General features: G+C 41.5%; 1 protein-coding gene across 3 annotated transcripts in view; it reads left to right on the top strand.

Annotated features, from left to right (window-relative positions):
• The window catches only part of DOCK8 (dedicator of cytokinesis 8), a 202626-nt gene that overhangs the window by 59629 nt on the left and 127043 nt on the right, over positions 1-15954 (top strand). For all 3 annotated transcript variants that reach the window (XM_045065055.1, XM_045065054.1, XM_045065056.1), the window contains one exon: positions 137-208. In XM_045065055.1, the coding sequence (XP_044920990.1) occupies positions 137-208 (72 nt within the window). The remainder of the gene's footprint in view (positions 1-136; positions 209-15954) is intronic.

The following is a 15954-nucleotide window of genomic DNA, read 5'->3' as shown; positions in this document are numbered from 1 at the left end:
GATGGGTAGGAATGCCCCTGGCATTCTCAGTTGATACGGGATTGAATCATGCTACTCTCCTTAGTTATGATAAGGGATTGTTTTGTTGTCTTTATCAGGTACTAACATGATTTTATGTCATTTTCCACCTCATTAGGGTTGAACTGGACCCTCATGTCAGGGACTGTGTTCAGACTTACATTCGGGAATGGCTAATCGTGAACCAAAAGTAAGCTCCTTTTTCTTTTCTCTTTATATATATATGTATATTGTTAGCTTTTACAATTGCTTGTTGTTGTTGTTTTTTAAAAGATTTTATTTATTTATTTGACAGAGATCACAAGTTGGCAGAGAGGCAGGCAGAGAGAGAGGAAGGGAAGCAGGCTCCCTGCTGAGCAGAGATCCCGGTTCGGGGCTCGATCCCAGGACCCTGGGATCATGACCTGAGCCAAAGGCAGAGGAGCCACCCAGGTGCCCCTGCAATTGCTTTTTAATGAAAAATTTCAAGGGCAGTTTTGGGTTTACAGGAAAACTGGATAGAGAGTACTGGGAGTTCTGGTATACCCCCTTCGAACAGTTCCCCTTAGAGTTAACCTCTTGGAGTTTGGATGCTGTTAGTTTGTTTGGGTTTTAGTTTAATTTTTGGTTTGGTTATTGCACACATAACCACATGACTGTTTCAAAGAAACTTTAGCAAGGAGGGGAATTTGTAAGTACAAAATTCATGAATAATGAATGCGGATTGACTTTATCTTGTGCCCTATTCAGATACCTGCTGTAGGCTCTGTATTACCTTCTCTATCAAGTATCAACTCTGCTTGCTTGTCTTTCAAGGGTTTTAATAATCTGGTCCCACTGTATGCGGGCCAGATCCACTTCCTTTCTGCTGGGCCTGGAGCCTCTTCCCCCCTATTCGTCCTCATAACCCACTCAGTCCTACCTCCAGACCTGGGCCCTTACTGTACCCTTCTGGATGTGCCCTCCCGCTTTCCCCTGTCCATCAGATCCTACCTATGGATTCAAGACCAGGACACATTTCTTTTTTTCTTTTTTTTGTCTTTATGCAGCCTCCTCTGGCTGATTCATTCTTTCTTGGATAGACCTTACTTAAGATACACGATACATTTGTTATCCCTGATAAGCCCATAGTGATATACTATTATTAACTAAAGCCCAGAGGTTACATTGGGGTTCATCTTTTGTATCCAAGGTCCTACAAGTTTGACAATTACATAATGCCGTGCGTCTGCCATCCCAGTATCATACGGAATAGTTTCCCTGCCCTAAAAATCTCCTGTGCTTCCCCACGTTCATCTCTCCCTGGCAACCACTTACTTTTCTGCTGATTACACAGTTTTGCCTTGTTCCTTCATGTCTCGTTGTGATCTGAGAGCTCATTTCTTTCTTTCCTTTTTTTTTTTTTTTTTTTTTTTTTTTTGCTGACGAACATTCCACTGTGTGGATTTATCACAGTTTGGTTAGTCATTCACCTATGCAAGGAGAAAGTTACGTTTTAAATATAAAGAAGAGGGCCTTTTTGTTTTGTTCCCATTCTGACGAATTCTGAGGGGGGGGTAGAAATTAATGAAGTGAAACTTGGCCTCAGATTCAAAGGTAACATTTAAATCCATGACCAAGAAATAGATAACTTTCTAAGCTTCCCGTCAAAAGGGCCCTTCTCTCCTGGGTTAGCCAAATGTTCTACCACATTGTCTTGAGGTCTGTGTCCCTACATCAATAACCTGGACAGTACCATCCCATGAGAAACATGTAGACACGCAAAAATTCTCAGCCTGTGTGTGCGAATACGTTGGGCATCAGGGAGGGGCATGTGAGCGGACTGAGGACACATCCCAGTAGAAGAAACATCAGAGAGCCTCTGTCAAGACATAAATAGTGAATTTCTGCTCTCCTCACCTCTCCTGTACTGCTGGAAGAATTGGTGTTCTATGGGATAAAGAGCGAAAGACTGTGGGGGTTGGGTTTTATCCAGGTCCCAGAAGTGTGCCCGTGAATTTGTGCTGATGCTTTTCGGAGCAGTGTCAGTAAGCATACTATTTTCAATGGCCAAGCAAGAGAAAGCAGAGCTTGTAAACAGTGATTAAGAGAACGTTAGATACTAATCCATCATGTGTTCTAATTTCCAACATGAATGGAAAACGAAGTTTGCCAGGTAGTCAAGGAAGATTATGCTTGGCCGGTAATAAATAAAATATTCCAGAACAAGTTGTTCTCAAGCTTTTTAATGTTGTAATTAGAGATACTTTCTGGATATTACGGTTCTAAAAAAAAAGTCTAAGAAGGAACAATAAATAGAAAGGTCTGTTTTACTACATTTGGTTTCTATTTGCTTCTTGGGACACTATTTTTTTTTTCATTCCTCATGGCAATTCCCGTTGGAATATTCTTTTTTTTTCCCCTCTAGGTTGCACAAACTTAAAAGAAAAAAGGACTCCTTTGGAATATTTATTTTAGACATTTTAGAGTTTATAGGGAAACAAAAGGGGAAAAACCCATTCAGTTTCCTGTAGACAGATAACTGCCATTAACATTTGATACATAGCCTTCACATCATATTTCATTTTATCTATATTTGTATAAAAACTAAATCAGATTATGATACTATTTGTAGCATGATGCTATTTTGGGTTTTTACAGTAACTGGTGATTATCTCTGTTTGCTATTAAACATTCTTCCTCAATCCAATTTTTAATGGTTGTATGATATATTTATATCAAAATTCATTTAACCAATTTTAGTGTTTGCACGAGTCCCTGTTTTTTTTTTTTTTAAAGATTTTATTTATTTATTTGACAGAGAGAAATCACAAGTAGATGGAGAGGCAGGCAGGGAGAGAGAGAGGGAAGCAGGCTCTCTGCTGAGCAGAGAGCCCGATGCGGGACTCGATCCCAGGACTCTGAGATCATGACCTGAGCGGAAGGCAGTGGCTTAACCCACTGAGCCACCCAGGCACCCCACACGAGTCCCTGTTTTTCAGGATTATACTCCAAAATGGTAACATTCTTGTGCATAGCTATGATTTTTTTTCCTTCAGAATAAATCCCTAGGAGAGGAATTTTTCTGTCTAGGATTATGCACAAATTTAAGGATTTGGAAATAATATAACTGAAAAATTATCAATAATATGTGCATGAATCCTCAAGAATATTGGATGTTACCTTTTAATAAATTGCCAATTTTTCTTGCAAAGAGACTCTCTTATTTGCATTTTTTGATTATGAAATTGGGGAATCCGTTGTCCGTATATTAAGTTGGCCAGCTTATAATTTTTCCTTCATGTCCTATTTATTCCTGAAATTTGTGCGCCTCTATTAATGTATTTGTCTGGGCCTGTTTATCTCTAGGACTACCTTTATTTATTAGGGATAGTAATTGTTTGTCTGGCATATATTAGATATTCCTTTTCCAGTATGTTCTTTGTCTTTCAAAATTGCTTCTAACTTTTTTAACATTCAGATTTATTTACATAATCAAATCTGTATTCCTAATTTTCCTTGTGATTTCTATATTTGCTGTCATGGTTTAAATGTAATTCACAAACCTGATATTATTTACTGAGAATTTTAAGTCAAAATGTTAATCCATTAGTCACATGATCCCTTTTGAATTCCCTTTTGAGTCTCTATTTGATTTTATCTCTTCTATAGCAACAATGATTATTCGTATATTTATTTTATTCAAATTTTTGTGCCCTTTTTCTCCCCCCATGAAACAAAGTAGTATCTTGTTTAGCTTTATCTTTGGCAACATGCTGGGGCTGGGAGTTGCTGTTGGTCCTGTTCTCTGCGCGCTTGTATAATGGGCCAGTTCCCTTCTGAGAAATTCGGTAGGAGTATGCAACTCTGGAAGCTTTGACTGGTGTTTTATTTTTTTCATTTTTTTATTTTTTAAAGATTTTATTCATTTACTTGACAGACATATCACAAGTAGGCAGAGAGGCAGGCAGAGAGAGAGAGAGGGAAGCAGGCTCCCTGCTGAGCAGAGAGCCCAATGCGGGGCTCGATCCCAGGGCCCTGGGACCATGACCCGAGCCCAAGGCAGAGGCTTTAACCCACTGAGCCACCCAGGTGCCCCTGACTGGTGTTTTAGAGAGGAAGCACCTTTTTCTGCTCCACTGTTTGATCCTTTGGTACTCTGAATTTGGTACTCCAAACATGAAAATCTATTCCTAGCACACATTCTGCCCCATATGTACCTGTAATATTTTATTTGTGGGGAGAATACAACATACTGTGATACACTATTGCCAGACATCTCCCAACTCTGCATACATTTTCAGCTCAATTGTTTCCTATGGGTTATTTCTTTTAAGGTTATTTATTTATTTATTTATTTATCAGAGAGAGAGAGAGAGAAAGAGAGAGATCACAAGTAGGCAGAGAGGCAGGCAGAGGAGGGGAGGGAAGCAGGCTCCCTGCTGAGCAGAGAGCCCGATGCAGGGCTCGATCCCAGGACCCTGGGTTCATGACCTGAGCTGGAGGCAGATGCTTAACAGACTGAGCCACACAGGCGTCCCCCTATGGGTTGTTTCTTAGTCATTGCTGAATGATGGTAGAAAGAGAAAGGCAAGGCAGGGGGGGGTGTTTCTGGTGGCAAAAAGGGAGTGCAACCAGGGGGAGTCTGGCCCTGGCTCCATCCATAAGCCACTACCATGAAGAAGGAGCATTCAGATTTCTGGCTCATGTAGACCTTGACTGCTCAGGGCCTGGCAGGAAGGACAGTATGAAGTGTCATGTGTTCCCCTTTGTGGGGACAAGGAATGGGACATCGTTCTGCCAGCTCCATCTGATCCACAGAGATTCTGTCCAGATTCAGGTGGTAACTTTTCTGCTCATTTGGGTGAGTGTCCGTTTGTTCTGGGTCTTCTTGAGCAGGGTACTGGGAAGTTGGAGGAGGACACTGTGGGCGTGCTGGCCAGTTGCTGCTTAGTGATTAATTGGCTCTCCTTTGAATCTGTCATTTTATGTGTCAAATAATACATGCTCATTTTGAAAGAAATCAAGCCATGTGGAAGAGTATTAAGTAAAAGGCGGTCTCTGCCTCACTCCTTTCTCACTCCCTGCCCTTCCTTCAACCCCCTCTTAATGCACGGATGTTGTTGCTACACAGTCTTCCAGAGTTTATCAGACCCTCACCAACATATAGATGGATATTTGTATTTTACATAAATATTATGTATGTAAGTACACATTTATAAATATGTATGTATGTTGTATATATACACAAAGTACCATTTTTTTCAGTAAAATTTTGATTAATTTGATTTATTTTTTTAAAGATTTAGTTATTTATTTATTTGACAGACAGAGATCACAAGTAGGCAGAGAAGCAGGCAGGGAGAAAGGGGGAAGCAGGCTCCCTGCTGAGCAGAGAGCCCGATGTGGGGCTCAATCCCAGGACCCTGGGATCATGACCTGAGCCGAAGGCAGAGGCTTTAACCCACTGAGCCACCCAGGTGCCCCTAAGCTTTGATTTATTCATTTGGCACAGAGAGAAAGAGAGTGAGAGACTACAAGCAGGAGTGAGAGAGGGAGAAGCAGTCCTCCTGCTGAGCAGGGAGCCCAGTGCGGGACTTGATCCCAGGACCCTGGGATTATGACCTGCCCCGAAGGCAGACGTTCAACAACTGAACCACCCAGGTGCCCCTCAGTAATGTCTTTGACATTCCTTCTGGGTCAGAGATCTATCCCCCGCCCCTGGTATTCTAGGGGTGAGGTGAAGGAATGTATCATTATGTTACCAAATCTTTCTCTATTGATGGACATTGAAATTGTCTCCAATTTTCACAGTCATAAATAACATCAAAATAGACATCTAGGCACACTTGCCCCGACACGTGCGTGTGAGGATTTCCGAGGGTAGATTTGAAGTCTGGGCATATGACACGTCCTCCTAAGGACTGCCAGATTTTTCTCCAGGAAAGCTATACCGATGGGCTCCATTACCATCCGGGCGTGAAACTGCCCTGTCCCCCGTATCCTAGCCAGTGCTGGACATGATTGGTCAAAATAAAATATGAATTCCTGAACTTGTATTCTAGTTCTTGTAACTGGATGTACTATATTTACTTTCTGAATATTGTTTCTGTCGTTGAGTTTTCTTCCCTTATCTTCCCTCAAGTCGCAGTTCAATATACGCTTATCATACCTCCTGACTTCCTACTCCTAGGTATTTACCCAAGTGAACTGAGGACCTCTGTTCCTTTAAACATCTATATGCAAATATTTATAGCACTTTTATTTGTGCCTGCCAAAAATCAGAAACCGCCCAAATCGTACGCAGTGGGGTAAGGGATAGCCAGACTCTGGCACGTCCATACAGCCCAATGCTACTCTGCAGTGAAATGGAACAAATTCCTCATGCCTGAGGCAGTACAGATGACTCGCAGTTACATCACGCAATGAGAAAAAAGCCAGACAAAGGAACCTAACGCATTGTTCCATCTGTTTGCTGTTCAGGAAGAGGCAGAGCTGTAGGGACAAAAACTTGATGAGCGGTTGCTGGAGCCTTCGGGTGGTCAAAGGAAGGGACTGCAAAAGGTCACGAGAGACTTTTGAGGTGTTGGAACTGTTCGAAGTCTTGACTGCAGTGGTGGTTACACAACTCTGCGTTTGTCACAACTCACTCAAGTGTCATCTAAAAAAGATGAATTGTAATTGGGCCCTAAAATCAATGGGTAGAAATCTAAGATAGTTCCTGACATTGATTAATTACTCGCTAAATGGAAGATCTATTACTTTGCTATGGTTTTACTTTATTATTTCACAGAATGATGATTTCTCTGGAGCAGGAGTAAATGGTTTCAAGTCCAGGCTCCCCCACTTACTGCTGTGTGACCTAAGACAAACTATTTTTGTGTGTGTGCCTCCATTTCTTAATTGGGAAAACAGGAATTAGAACAGTGTCTACCACACAAGTTATATTATATGCAATAAATAAATTAACATATGCAAAATGCTTAGATATCTTGGCCTATCATAATAGATTAGCTACCACTTATGATATTTTAAAAATAGTACTACAGAATATGGCTCACGTGTCCCTGCCCAGTTGACAAATAACTTCAATTAGATGTTAGTAAGATTATATGCAAAGGAAAAAAAAACAAGGGACAACTCAAGTGTTACTGAAGATTTCTTTTCAATTAATGATTCAGGGTAGATTTCCCCTCAAAAGCACTATAATTTCCATATTCTTGAAATACAGATAAAGTTTGGAAAATCAGAAGGCTTTAGGGTTTATCTAGTTCCAATTCAACCCATCCAAAATATTCCTTTCAAGTGAAATAAGATCTGAACACTTCAGATAAAGCACTTATATTAGCCTGTCCAAGGAATGAACCAAAAATTCTACCTGTATATTTTAATGCACTGTGGAGGGGGCACTGCTTTCCTCTGGAAGACCATACTTAATGAAGCCATTTCACCTTCTATGGACATGTCTCTGCCATCCATAACCACGCACTCAAACACTGATTTACTTAGCTCTTTTATTCCTCAATTATCTCCTTGCTGATATTACATTTCTCTGTAATATCTAAGGATAGTCTTTTATGTCCTTGCTATCTGTGGTAATGGCTTTGAATCCCACTTAGGGAGCAGGGGAGTGGAGTAATGGCCACTTGTGTTCCCTCCCACGCTCATAATTCTATAGAGCATTTGCCACTCAAGTTCTATAATTGAGGCTTTTAAATCAGACAAAGAATGCTGCCTATGAAGGAAAGAGGAAAGTTCTAGAATTTCTTTTTCACTTAATAAGAAAGATTTGACTACACAGAAACACAAACTACGTGATCTCCTTTTGGAATATGTTTTCCTACTTGAGATGTTTGTGGTACTTATAATGGAAGATGCCTTGAATGGGTTCCATTCTATCCTTCATGTCTAGAAACATAAACACCATAAAATGTAGTGTCATTGCTCTAAAAATGATAGTGTTTTTCTCTACATGCCTTTTGGAAATGACCCTCGATCTCACAAATAGAATGGGGCCATGGTTGCATATTCATCTCATCTCATTTCCAAATATTTGATTATTTTGCTTGGACTGATGTTTGCAGGCATCTTTGGGGTCACATTAGATACTTAAGCATTATTTCCTCTGCCATTTTCTCTGCATGAACTAAAGAGTGATTCACTTACATTGTGTTTGGTGTCTTGGAGGAAAGTCGAGCTCTTAAGTAATTAAACTTGTTCGCATGTTATTTATTCTCGGTGTATTATGCACAGCGATAGTGAAACATTTCAGGAATGTTATGAGCAACATCGTAAAAGCCCTTAGACTTTGTCTTTCATCCTGGGTGATTAAAGTAATTCTGAAGGAAGGTCGTGCTCAAGGAGAGCTAGGACATCAAGGAATGGGGTATCATCTGTTTTATTACTCCATATTTTACTCCCAGTGAACTGGTAAACAATTAAAATTCAAACACATCAGTGCATATAATTCAGTTACTCCCAAAACACCATAAAAATGTCTCCCTGATCAATAATTGCTTATTATGACATGCATTTGTTGTGCTGGCTGCCAAGGTATTCAGCTATTTGCTTTCTAAAAGTATAGGAAGCAAGCAAGGCTCGTCAGCCTGTGCAGTTACAGAGAGTGATCCAGCTGTGGAAATCACTGAGCCACTCCTGAGCTGTGACACACACCTCCCATCCCCATGAACCTACACCCCGCTGAAGCCCCAAGGCCAGGGCTTTCATGAAGCCTACCCTGACCTGGCTGGAGGAAGTGTCTCCCTTCTGTAAATTTTCGAAGCCTGCTGTTTGTATTTCTCTTGGGAACTCTTGTCATACTCTACACTGCACTCTTTTTTTTTTTTCTTTTTAAGATTTAATTTATTCAAGAGAGAGAGCATGTGAGTGATAGAAAGCAAGGGCAGGGGCAGAGGCGGAGGGAGAAGCAGGCTTCCCACTGAGCAAGGATCCCAATGTGGGGCTTGATCCCAGGACCCTGAGATCATGTCCTAAGCCGAAGATAGACGCTTAACTGACTGAGCCACCCAGGTAGCCCTCTTTCAGAGGGCCTCTTGCATTCTGATGACTTTTCTGAATGTTTCTCTCCCCTATTAAATATGTATTTCTCACTAGACTATGACTTCACGGAGGACAGGGACTCCCTTAAAGCTAGGACTTTTGTGCATTCCTCTTTGGTGCCTTATTCTCAGGAGATAGTTTATAGACATATGTTGAATGGGAGAATGAATGAAATGTTAGCAAGCAAACATCCATATCCTGTTCTTTAAGACAATTGTTCTTGGATCTATCAGACCCAACGGCATCTTTCTGTGTAATGAGTATTTTATAATACCATCTTTGTCACCCATGAACTTTCTTATTTTTAAAAGTTAATAAAATGTCCCAACTGTTATATAAAGGAGAACTATAAGAAGCATAATACATTAAATAGCATGTATGTAAATATGCAAGTGCTTGGACACAGCTCCATCAGAGAACATGATCAAGTAGCTCTTTGCAGCTGCGGGAACCATCACTGCAAGTATCACACCTACAAAAGCAGACGACAACAGGTGTGTTGTGTGGGTGACTCAAAGACCACAAGCAGCATTGCTGTTAGTAATGTGATTTTCCAAAAAGGGGAGAAAGCTCTTGGTAGAGATTGAACCATCACAGAGTTTAATTCCCCCTACATTTATATGGTAGTTGTTTTGCTGGAAAATTTGGTGCAAAAATACTGGGGGTCTGGCTCATATATTTACAGGCTGGTTTTTCACCTCCATGAAAGACAGGATATTTGATAGCTGTGTTGGATGCTGATAGATGTGTTGAGATCATTCTTTGTTGTGTGGGATGCCCCAGGCATTTCAGGATGTGAAATATAGTAGTACCTCCTGGTCATTGAGACAATCAAAAATGGAAGCATCAATTACCCTCATTGAGAATCATTGCTACTAAGCCATCAGAAAACTGAAGTCCCAAAATCCAATCCAAACCACGGTTTTAGCTGCACGACTGGGAAAGGTAATCCACTAAGAATTCCTAAAAGGGATGGAGTGGAATGGAACAAGTTTAATGCGGACAGTAACCTCACTTGGGTGTTAATTGGTCTTTTGGGAGAATTCTGCAAGTGAAATCCTAAAGTGAGTGCTTCTCCAAGTTCGACTTTTGCTTTTGGTAAGAAAGTAAAGTTCCTATATAAAAATGATATTATTCACAAATAAAGATGTTAGAAGACTTTAAATTCAGCATCTCCATAAAATATGGTCATCTAGATGGTAACACTTGCATTGGTGTTACATATAATGGTATTGTCATTGCTACTACTAATAATAACTATTATTCATTGAGCTGGTGGGTGATTGTCTTAGTTGAGATGGTCTAGAAGCTGAGCCTGAGGCAGGGATTCAGATGCACATGATTTTTGAGAGTATCCTCTTTAGGAAAAGCCTGTAAGGGGATGAGGGAAGCAAGAAAGAGAAGCAGAAGGAGTCAACTCAGGATAAGACTGCTGAAAAATTCTTGGCCAACATACAGGTGCCCTGGAGGGACAGCAGTACAAAGTTTTCCCACTGTCCAGCTTTGAGGCAGGGTGTGGCAATATTGTACCCCTTTATCAGTCAGTCATTGCTCATAGCCACCGAGCCAACGTGGGAAGTTAGAGGGCTGACAGGAAGAGGGAATCACTCTAGATGTCTAGATGTCTCTGGATATGAGAGCTCCTATGCTCACAGCAGCTACAGTAATGGATACACAGCCTGGTAAATAGGACCCACTAATAGAATTATTACAATGCCAGACACTCAGTCTATTCTTCACCTTTTGTTTTGAAACAATCTCAAATACCCAGAAAACTTGCAAGTATAACACAAAGATCTTTTTCCCCTCCCCCAAACCATTTGATGGTAGGTTGCCAACCTAATTCTCCATTATCCCCAAATACTTTAGCGTGTAATCTCTACAAACAAGGACATTCTCCACCATAATTAGCATATAGACATCACATTCAGGAAATTCACATTGATACATTATTACCATTTAATTCTCAGACCCTATTCAGCTTTAACCAAATGTCCCAAGAATGCCCTTTAGAGCAAGACAATCTAGTTGAAAGGCATGCATTGCATTTAGATGTCACATGCTTTTAGTATTATTTACTCTGGAACAGTTCCTGGATCTTTCTTTGACTTTTATGACCTTGAGATCACAGGGCCATTATTTTTTTAGACATAATAATCCTTCCATCTGGATTTGATGATTATAAAATGCCCAGTTCCTCACCAAACTTTCAGTTTATTTGTATCAGCATTGAATCATAGTTTCCTATTTTATTCAGTAAGTTTGAATCTAGTTCTGTGGTTTATTTTGATGCTCATATTGTCCTCACTTTGACCAGTGTGAATCCCTCCAACTGGTCCTTTTGTCTTTTTCACATGCCCTCAAACAACCATTGAGCCCATCCTTGCTTTTGGTCACAAGGTATTCCAAGCTGCTCTTAGAGTTTCCTTTCCTCACCCCTGGATTCAGTCATTTCTCCAAGTAGATATGACTCCTTTTAAGTGGAAAGTGGTACTTAGAAGCCAAGCTGTAGGTGTTGAGTGTGCTCATTGCTATTAAAGTGTCATTCCTCCCATGTCTTCTCAGTGAACAGTGGTAGGGAGTGTGTGTGTTTGTGTGTGTGTGTGCGCACACGCACATGTGTTCTGAAAACCATGAGTTCATGTTGATACATGTAATTCCAACACGACATCAGAGTATTTGTTCCAATTTTCTTCCTTTCCATATTTTTATCCCTTCTCAGGTAGTGGAAAACATGACTCTTATTGTCCGTATGATGTTTATTTGATTAATCCTCTGATATGCAACCACCTCAACTCTCCATCCCACAGTCACCCTCCTCCTAATATGCTGGCTCTGACACTAACACCCTGCGACAGGTACCATGGATGGGCACCATCCACGCTGTGTGGCTTGCCCTGCACTGATACTGAGTGCCAGGCCACCCCTCCATAGAGACACACTTGGCAGGCTGCCCCTCCAGGTGCATGCCTCTTTGTTCTATGTAGAATGTCTACTCTGTTACCACATGCCAGGCTCTTCCAGGCGTGGGCGCCCCCCTCAGCCCAGGTGAGTTCTGATTCTCCATGCCAGGCAGCCCTTTTCTATGCATGTTCTCCTCCCCCTGTTTGGCCTTCAACTTCCCATTTTGGGCTTCCTCACCTACTCCCCATCCTAAGGCATGGAGGATTGCCATGTTCTGATGGCTTTAGTGCCAAATTGTATGGGAGGGATAGGAAAGAAAGGGAAGTGAAGGAAGGAGAAGAAGATGTATGTGTATTTGTTTCCAGTCATCACACAGGCTTTCAAAATGAGCAGTGTTACTCCGCATTTCACCCTTGAGGAAACTGTGACTCAGAGCAATGAAATCACTTGCCTACGATCTCATGGCCAGTACATAAGGAGGCAGCATCTGAACCCTGATCCCAGCCTCTAGAGCCAAATTCTGTCCACTCCATACTTTCTCTCAAGACTTTGGTCTTTAAAATCTGTTTGGTCTTAGGGTGCCTGGGTGGCTCAGTTAGTTAAGCATCCAACTTTTCATTTTGGCTCAGGTCACCGTTTCAGGGTCCTGGGATCAAGCCCCATGTCAGGCTTCTCATTCGGCAGAAGTCTTCTTCTCTCCTTCTCCCTCTGTCCCTCCCCCAGCTTGCACTCTCTCTTTCTCTGTCTAAAATTAACACATCTTTTCAAAAAATAAATAAAATATGTTTGGTCTTCGTGTGGTTCCCAAATATACAACAGTAGGTAGTGTCTGGAGATAAGGAATGCAGTTCTCTTCAGAAGCAGTAGGTTTGTTCATTTTAAGAATAGATTTCCTACCACTTGGCCCACTTCCCTCTCTCTCTCTTGTCTGCAGAGAGGTTCAACAGGAGCAGGGCTTTATTTGGCTCAGTTGCCCACGTTGGGTAGCGAGGCTGCGGTTTCTGGTGGCCACTGTCACTCAGCAAGCAGCCTCACTACTTACCCGGTGGTGGTTTCTGCCTTCCATGGCTGGCACTTTTAAAATGAGTCATCTTTACATCCTTACCACCACTTATCCTCTCCCCCAGCCAGCTCTACCCCTGCTGCCACAAGGGAGCTTTGTGACTTTCTGAGACTTCAAAATGGGGAAGTAGATGCTAAATCCGGAACGAGGAAGGGGAGAAACATTTGCTCTGGTTTCAAACACACAACCATGAAAAACTTTAGTCTAAATGCTTTCCATCCCCAAAATGCTGAGGGCTGGTACATATAGAGAGTTAGCATATATCTATGTTGTGAACTTTTAACACTGTTCTGTGACTCATTTTCTTAATGCCTATTTGTCAGTGTCTTTGGGGTTCATTTAAGTAACTCCAGAAAATGTTCAAACAATGGAAGACCAAAAAAGAAAGAAAGTATTTGCATAAAATAGCAGAAGAGCAAGAGCCAAATAAATTTGACTTCTCCCAGCTCTAATTTCTTTGGAAGAAAACTGGTTTGAATGTTTCCAGATATGGTGTATGAACTTTTTCCTCATAAAATCTTAAAGCTGGGCAAATATCCTAGAATTCACCTTGTGTTTATATGTCATTGATGAAGAAATAGAGGCACTGAGGAAAATGACTGAGGGTGATGGGGGCAAGTGCAGAGCTGTAATTGTGTGTGTGTGTGTGTGTGTGTGTGTATGTGTGTGTGTGTGTTGTTCACTTGTTAGTAAATACTTGGAAATAGGTGTACTTTGTAAGATAAGAAATAAAGCTAAGGCTGGTTGTCAGGACACACACGGTCTTAAGTTAGGCTGCTTCCTGATTTTTATTTCTGTGGCCCGAGCAGGTGGCCTGGTGAGGAGACATCTGACATTGAACCTTTGGCGTGTACAAGCCTGAAGGAAGGCCAAGGGCAGATACCAAAGTGTGAAAACAGTGTTTTAATTCACTGTTTGCATTCGATTTTAGAATTAATTCATTAATCAATTTTTAAAGGTGGGGAGGGGCGGAGCGAGTGGGGGAGGAGAAGTTTAAGCAGGCTCCACGGCCACGCCCAGTGAGGAGCCGGAGGCGGGGCTTGATCTCACAACCTCGAGATCATTACCTGAGCAAAATCAGGAGTTGGACGTTAACCCACTGAGCCACCCAGGCGGCCCTAGAATTAATTTATAGTACTTAATTCCTTTGGGAAGTTTCCCCTTAAAACTGGATCCTTCAGGAAAAACAGGCACGGATTCAGTGTATTTTAATGACGAGAGTGATCTTAGGACACAGCTCACTATTTACCACTACTTTGCGCTGGGTACTTTTTCCCCAAGACATTATAGTCCACGTAGCCTTTTCTTTGAACTCTTGGAGAGAGTCCCAAAAGGCATTTTATCCACTAGCAAAGCCATCCATCCAGCGCACACATGCGTGTTGCTGGGGAAGTTTATGTGGATGAGAATCACTTTTAAAAAGCTAACATGTTAAAAAAAAAAAAAAGCTAGCAGGTTTATGAAATCCCACGTGGGGCTCTCTCTCAAAGGTCTCTGTTCATAGAAAATATTATAGTAGAAAATAAATTGCGAAAAAAAATAAATTTTGCTCACACATATATCTCTTCTTCTTAACACCGCCATTTGCACACTTAAAGCAACTGGAACCAACATAATTTTCTTAAATATTTTAAGTGGTTAATTACGTCTGGGGAATTGTTTGAAGGGGTCCCCCAAAATACTTTTTGCTAATTGACATTTATGAACAAGATGATATATTACATTTTATTTATTTGGTTGGGGTTTAGGAATTCTAAGCCTGAGATTATGCTGCATATTTCTCTTGAAATCTTTTCTCAATGCTCACTCTCTTTTCCTTACTTGGAATGTACCTTACTCATTTACTTACTTTGCTCAGTTCCCCAATTTGGCATGCTGAATACAGCCCCGTGAATACAGGTTTGGGCTTAGGGCAGTTCAGCCAGGAGACCCCGAAGATGACCATTTATAGCTGACGGTGACTCGGATTAGTCACCAAGCCCATCTTGCCCCTCTTTTGGGGGCCATTTCTTGTCTCCTTTTCTTCAAATTGCTTGTCTTGAGAGCACAGTAAAATCTAAGGACAGAGCTGGTTCTCCCTGTAGACAACCCTGGGACATCTCCTTTTTTTTTCCCCCCTTTAATTAACTTAATCAATGACAATTGATTGGATACCAAGTCTGTGCACAACCCAACACTTCGCCCTCCCAAAGAGTTATAAACTCCGTGTGTGGATCATTGAGAGTAACGCTCCCACATCTCCTGCTCGATCTGTTTCCTGCTTGATCTGCCTAATAAATCCTTACTTATTTCATATCCTTTACCCACTCATGCAGGGGTTTTTCTAATAGCAGGAGAAATCAAGCCACATGGGCGTGTGGCTGTGCGGTTGACTTTGAGCCTCTTTTCCAAGAAGACCTTGAGTCATAAAAATGGGGAATAGGCACGTAGCTTTCTACAGTTGGTACCTGACAGCCTCTATCTGTTGCCTTTTTCACAATGGTCTAATTTCTTTCCCCAGTAACAGGGCTAGCCATTATCTTTGAAACCCTTTTCATAGCTACACGGTTTTGAAACCCCGCTTTGATGGCGTGCACGGGGTGGAGATTGAGACAGCAGAGATTTTCAGCCTGTCGGTCATTTATTTCTATTTTTTTCTTAACCATGTCCCGCCTTTCTAATTCACTGTGAAACACGCTGATGGGGACATTCAAAGTTTTCCTCTATTTTTAATCTTCAAACGATCTTTATTTGCTGCTCTGCACATTGCTAGATTTATTTCAGCCTCTTAACACTAGGGTCATAGTTAAGCATCAGCTTGGAGCCAAATAGCCCGCAGCTGAAATGACCACACCTCCGAAGTGGCATTTTCCCAGACCGTTCCTGCCTTTAATAAGGAGCCAGCCAGGAGGCGAGTCTGTATCTCATTACAGCAGAGCCTTGTATTAGGCCTGGTGCATAATTAGATGTGA

The sequence above is a fragment of the Mustela putorius genome, unplaced genomic scaffold (genome assembly GCF_011764305.1).
Source record: "Mustela putorius furo isolate JIRA1106 unplaced genomic scaffold, ASM1176430v1.1 tig00003854_pilon_pilon_pilon, whole genome shotgun sequence".
Classification (NCBI taxonomy): Eukaryota; Metazoa; Chordata; class Mammalia; order Carnivora; family Mustelidae; genus Mustela; species Mustela putorius.
This window is presented reverse-complemented; position numbering and strand designations above follow the sequence as displayed.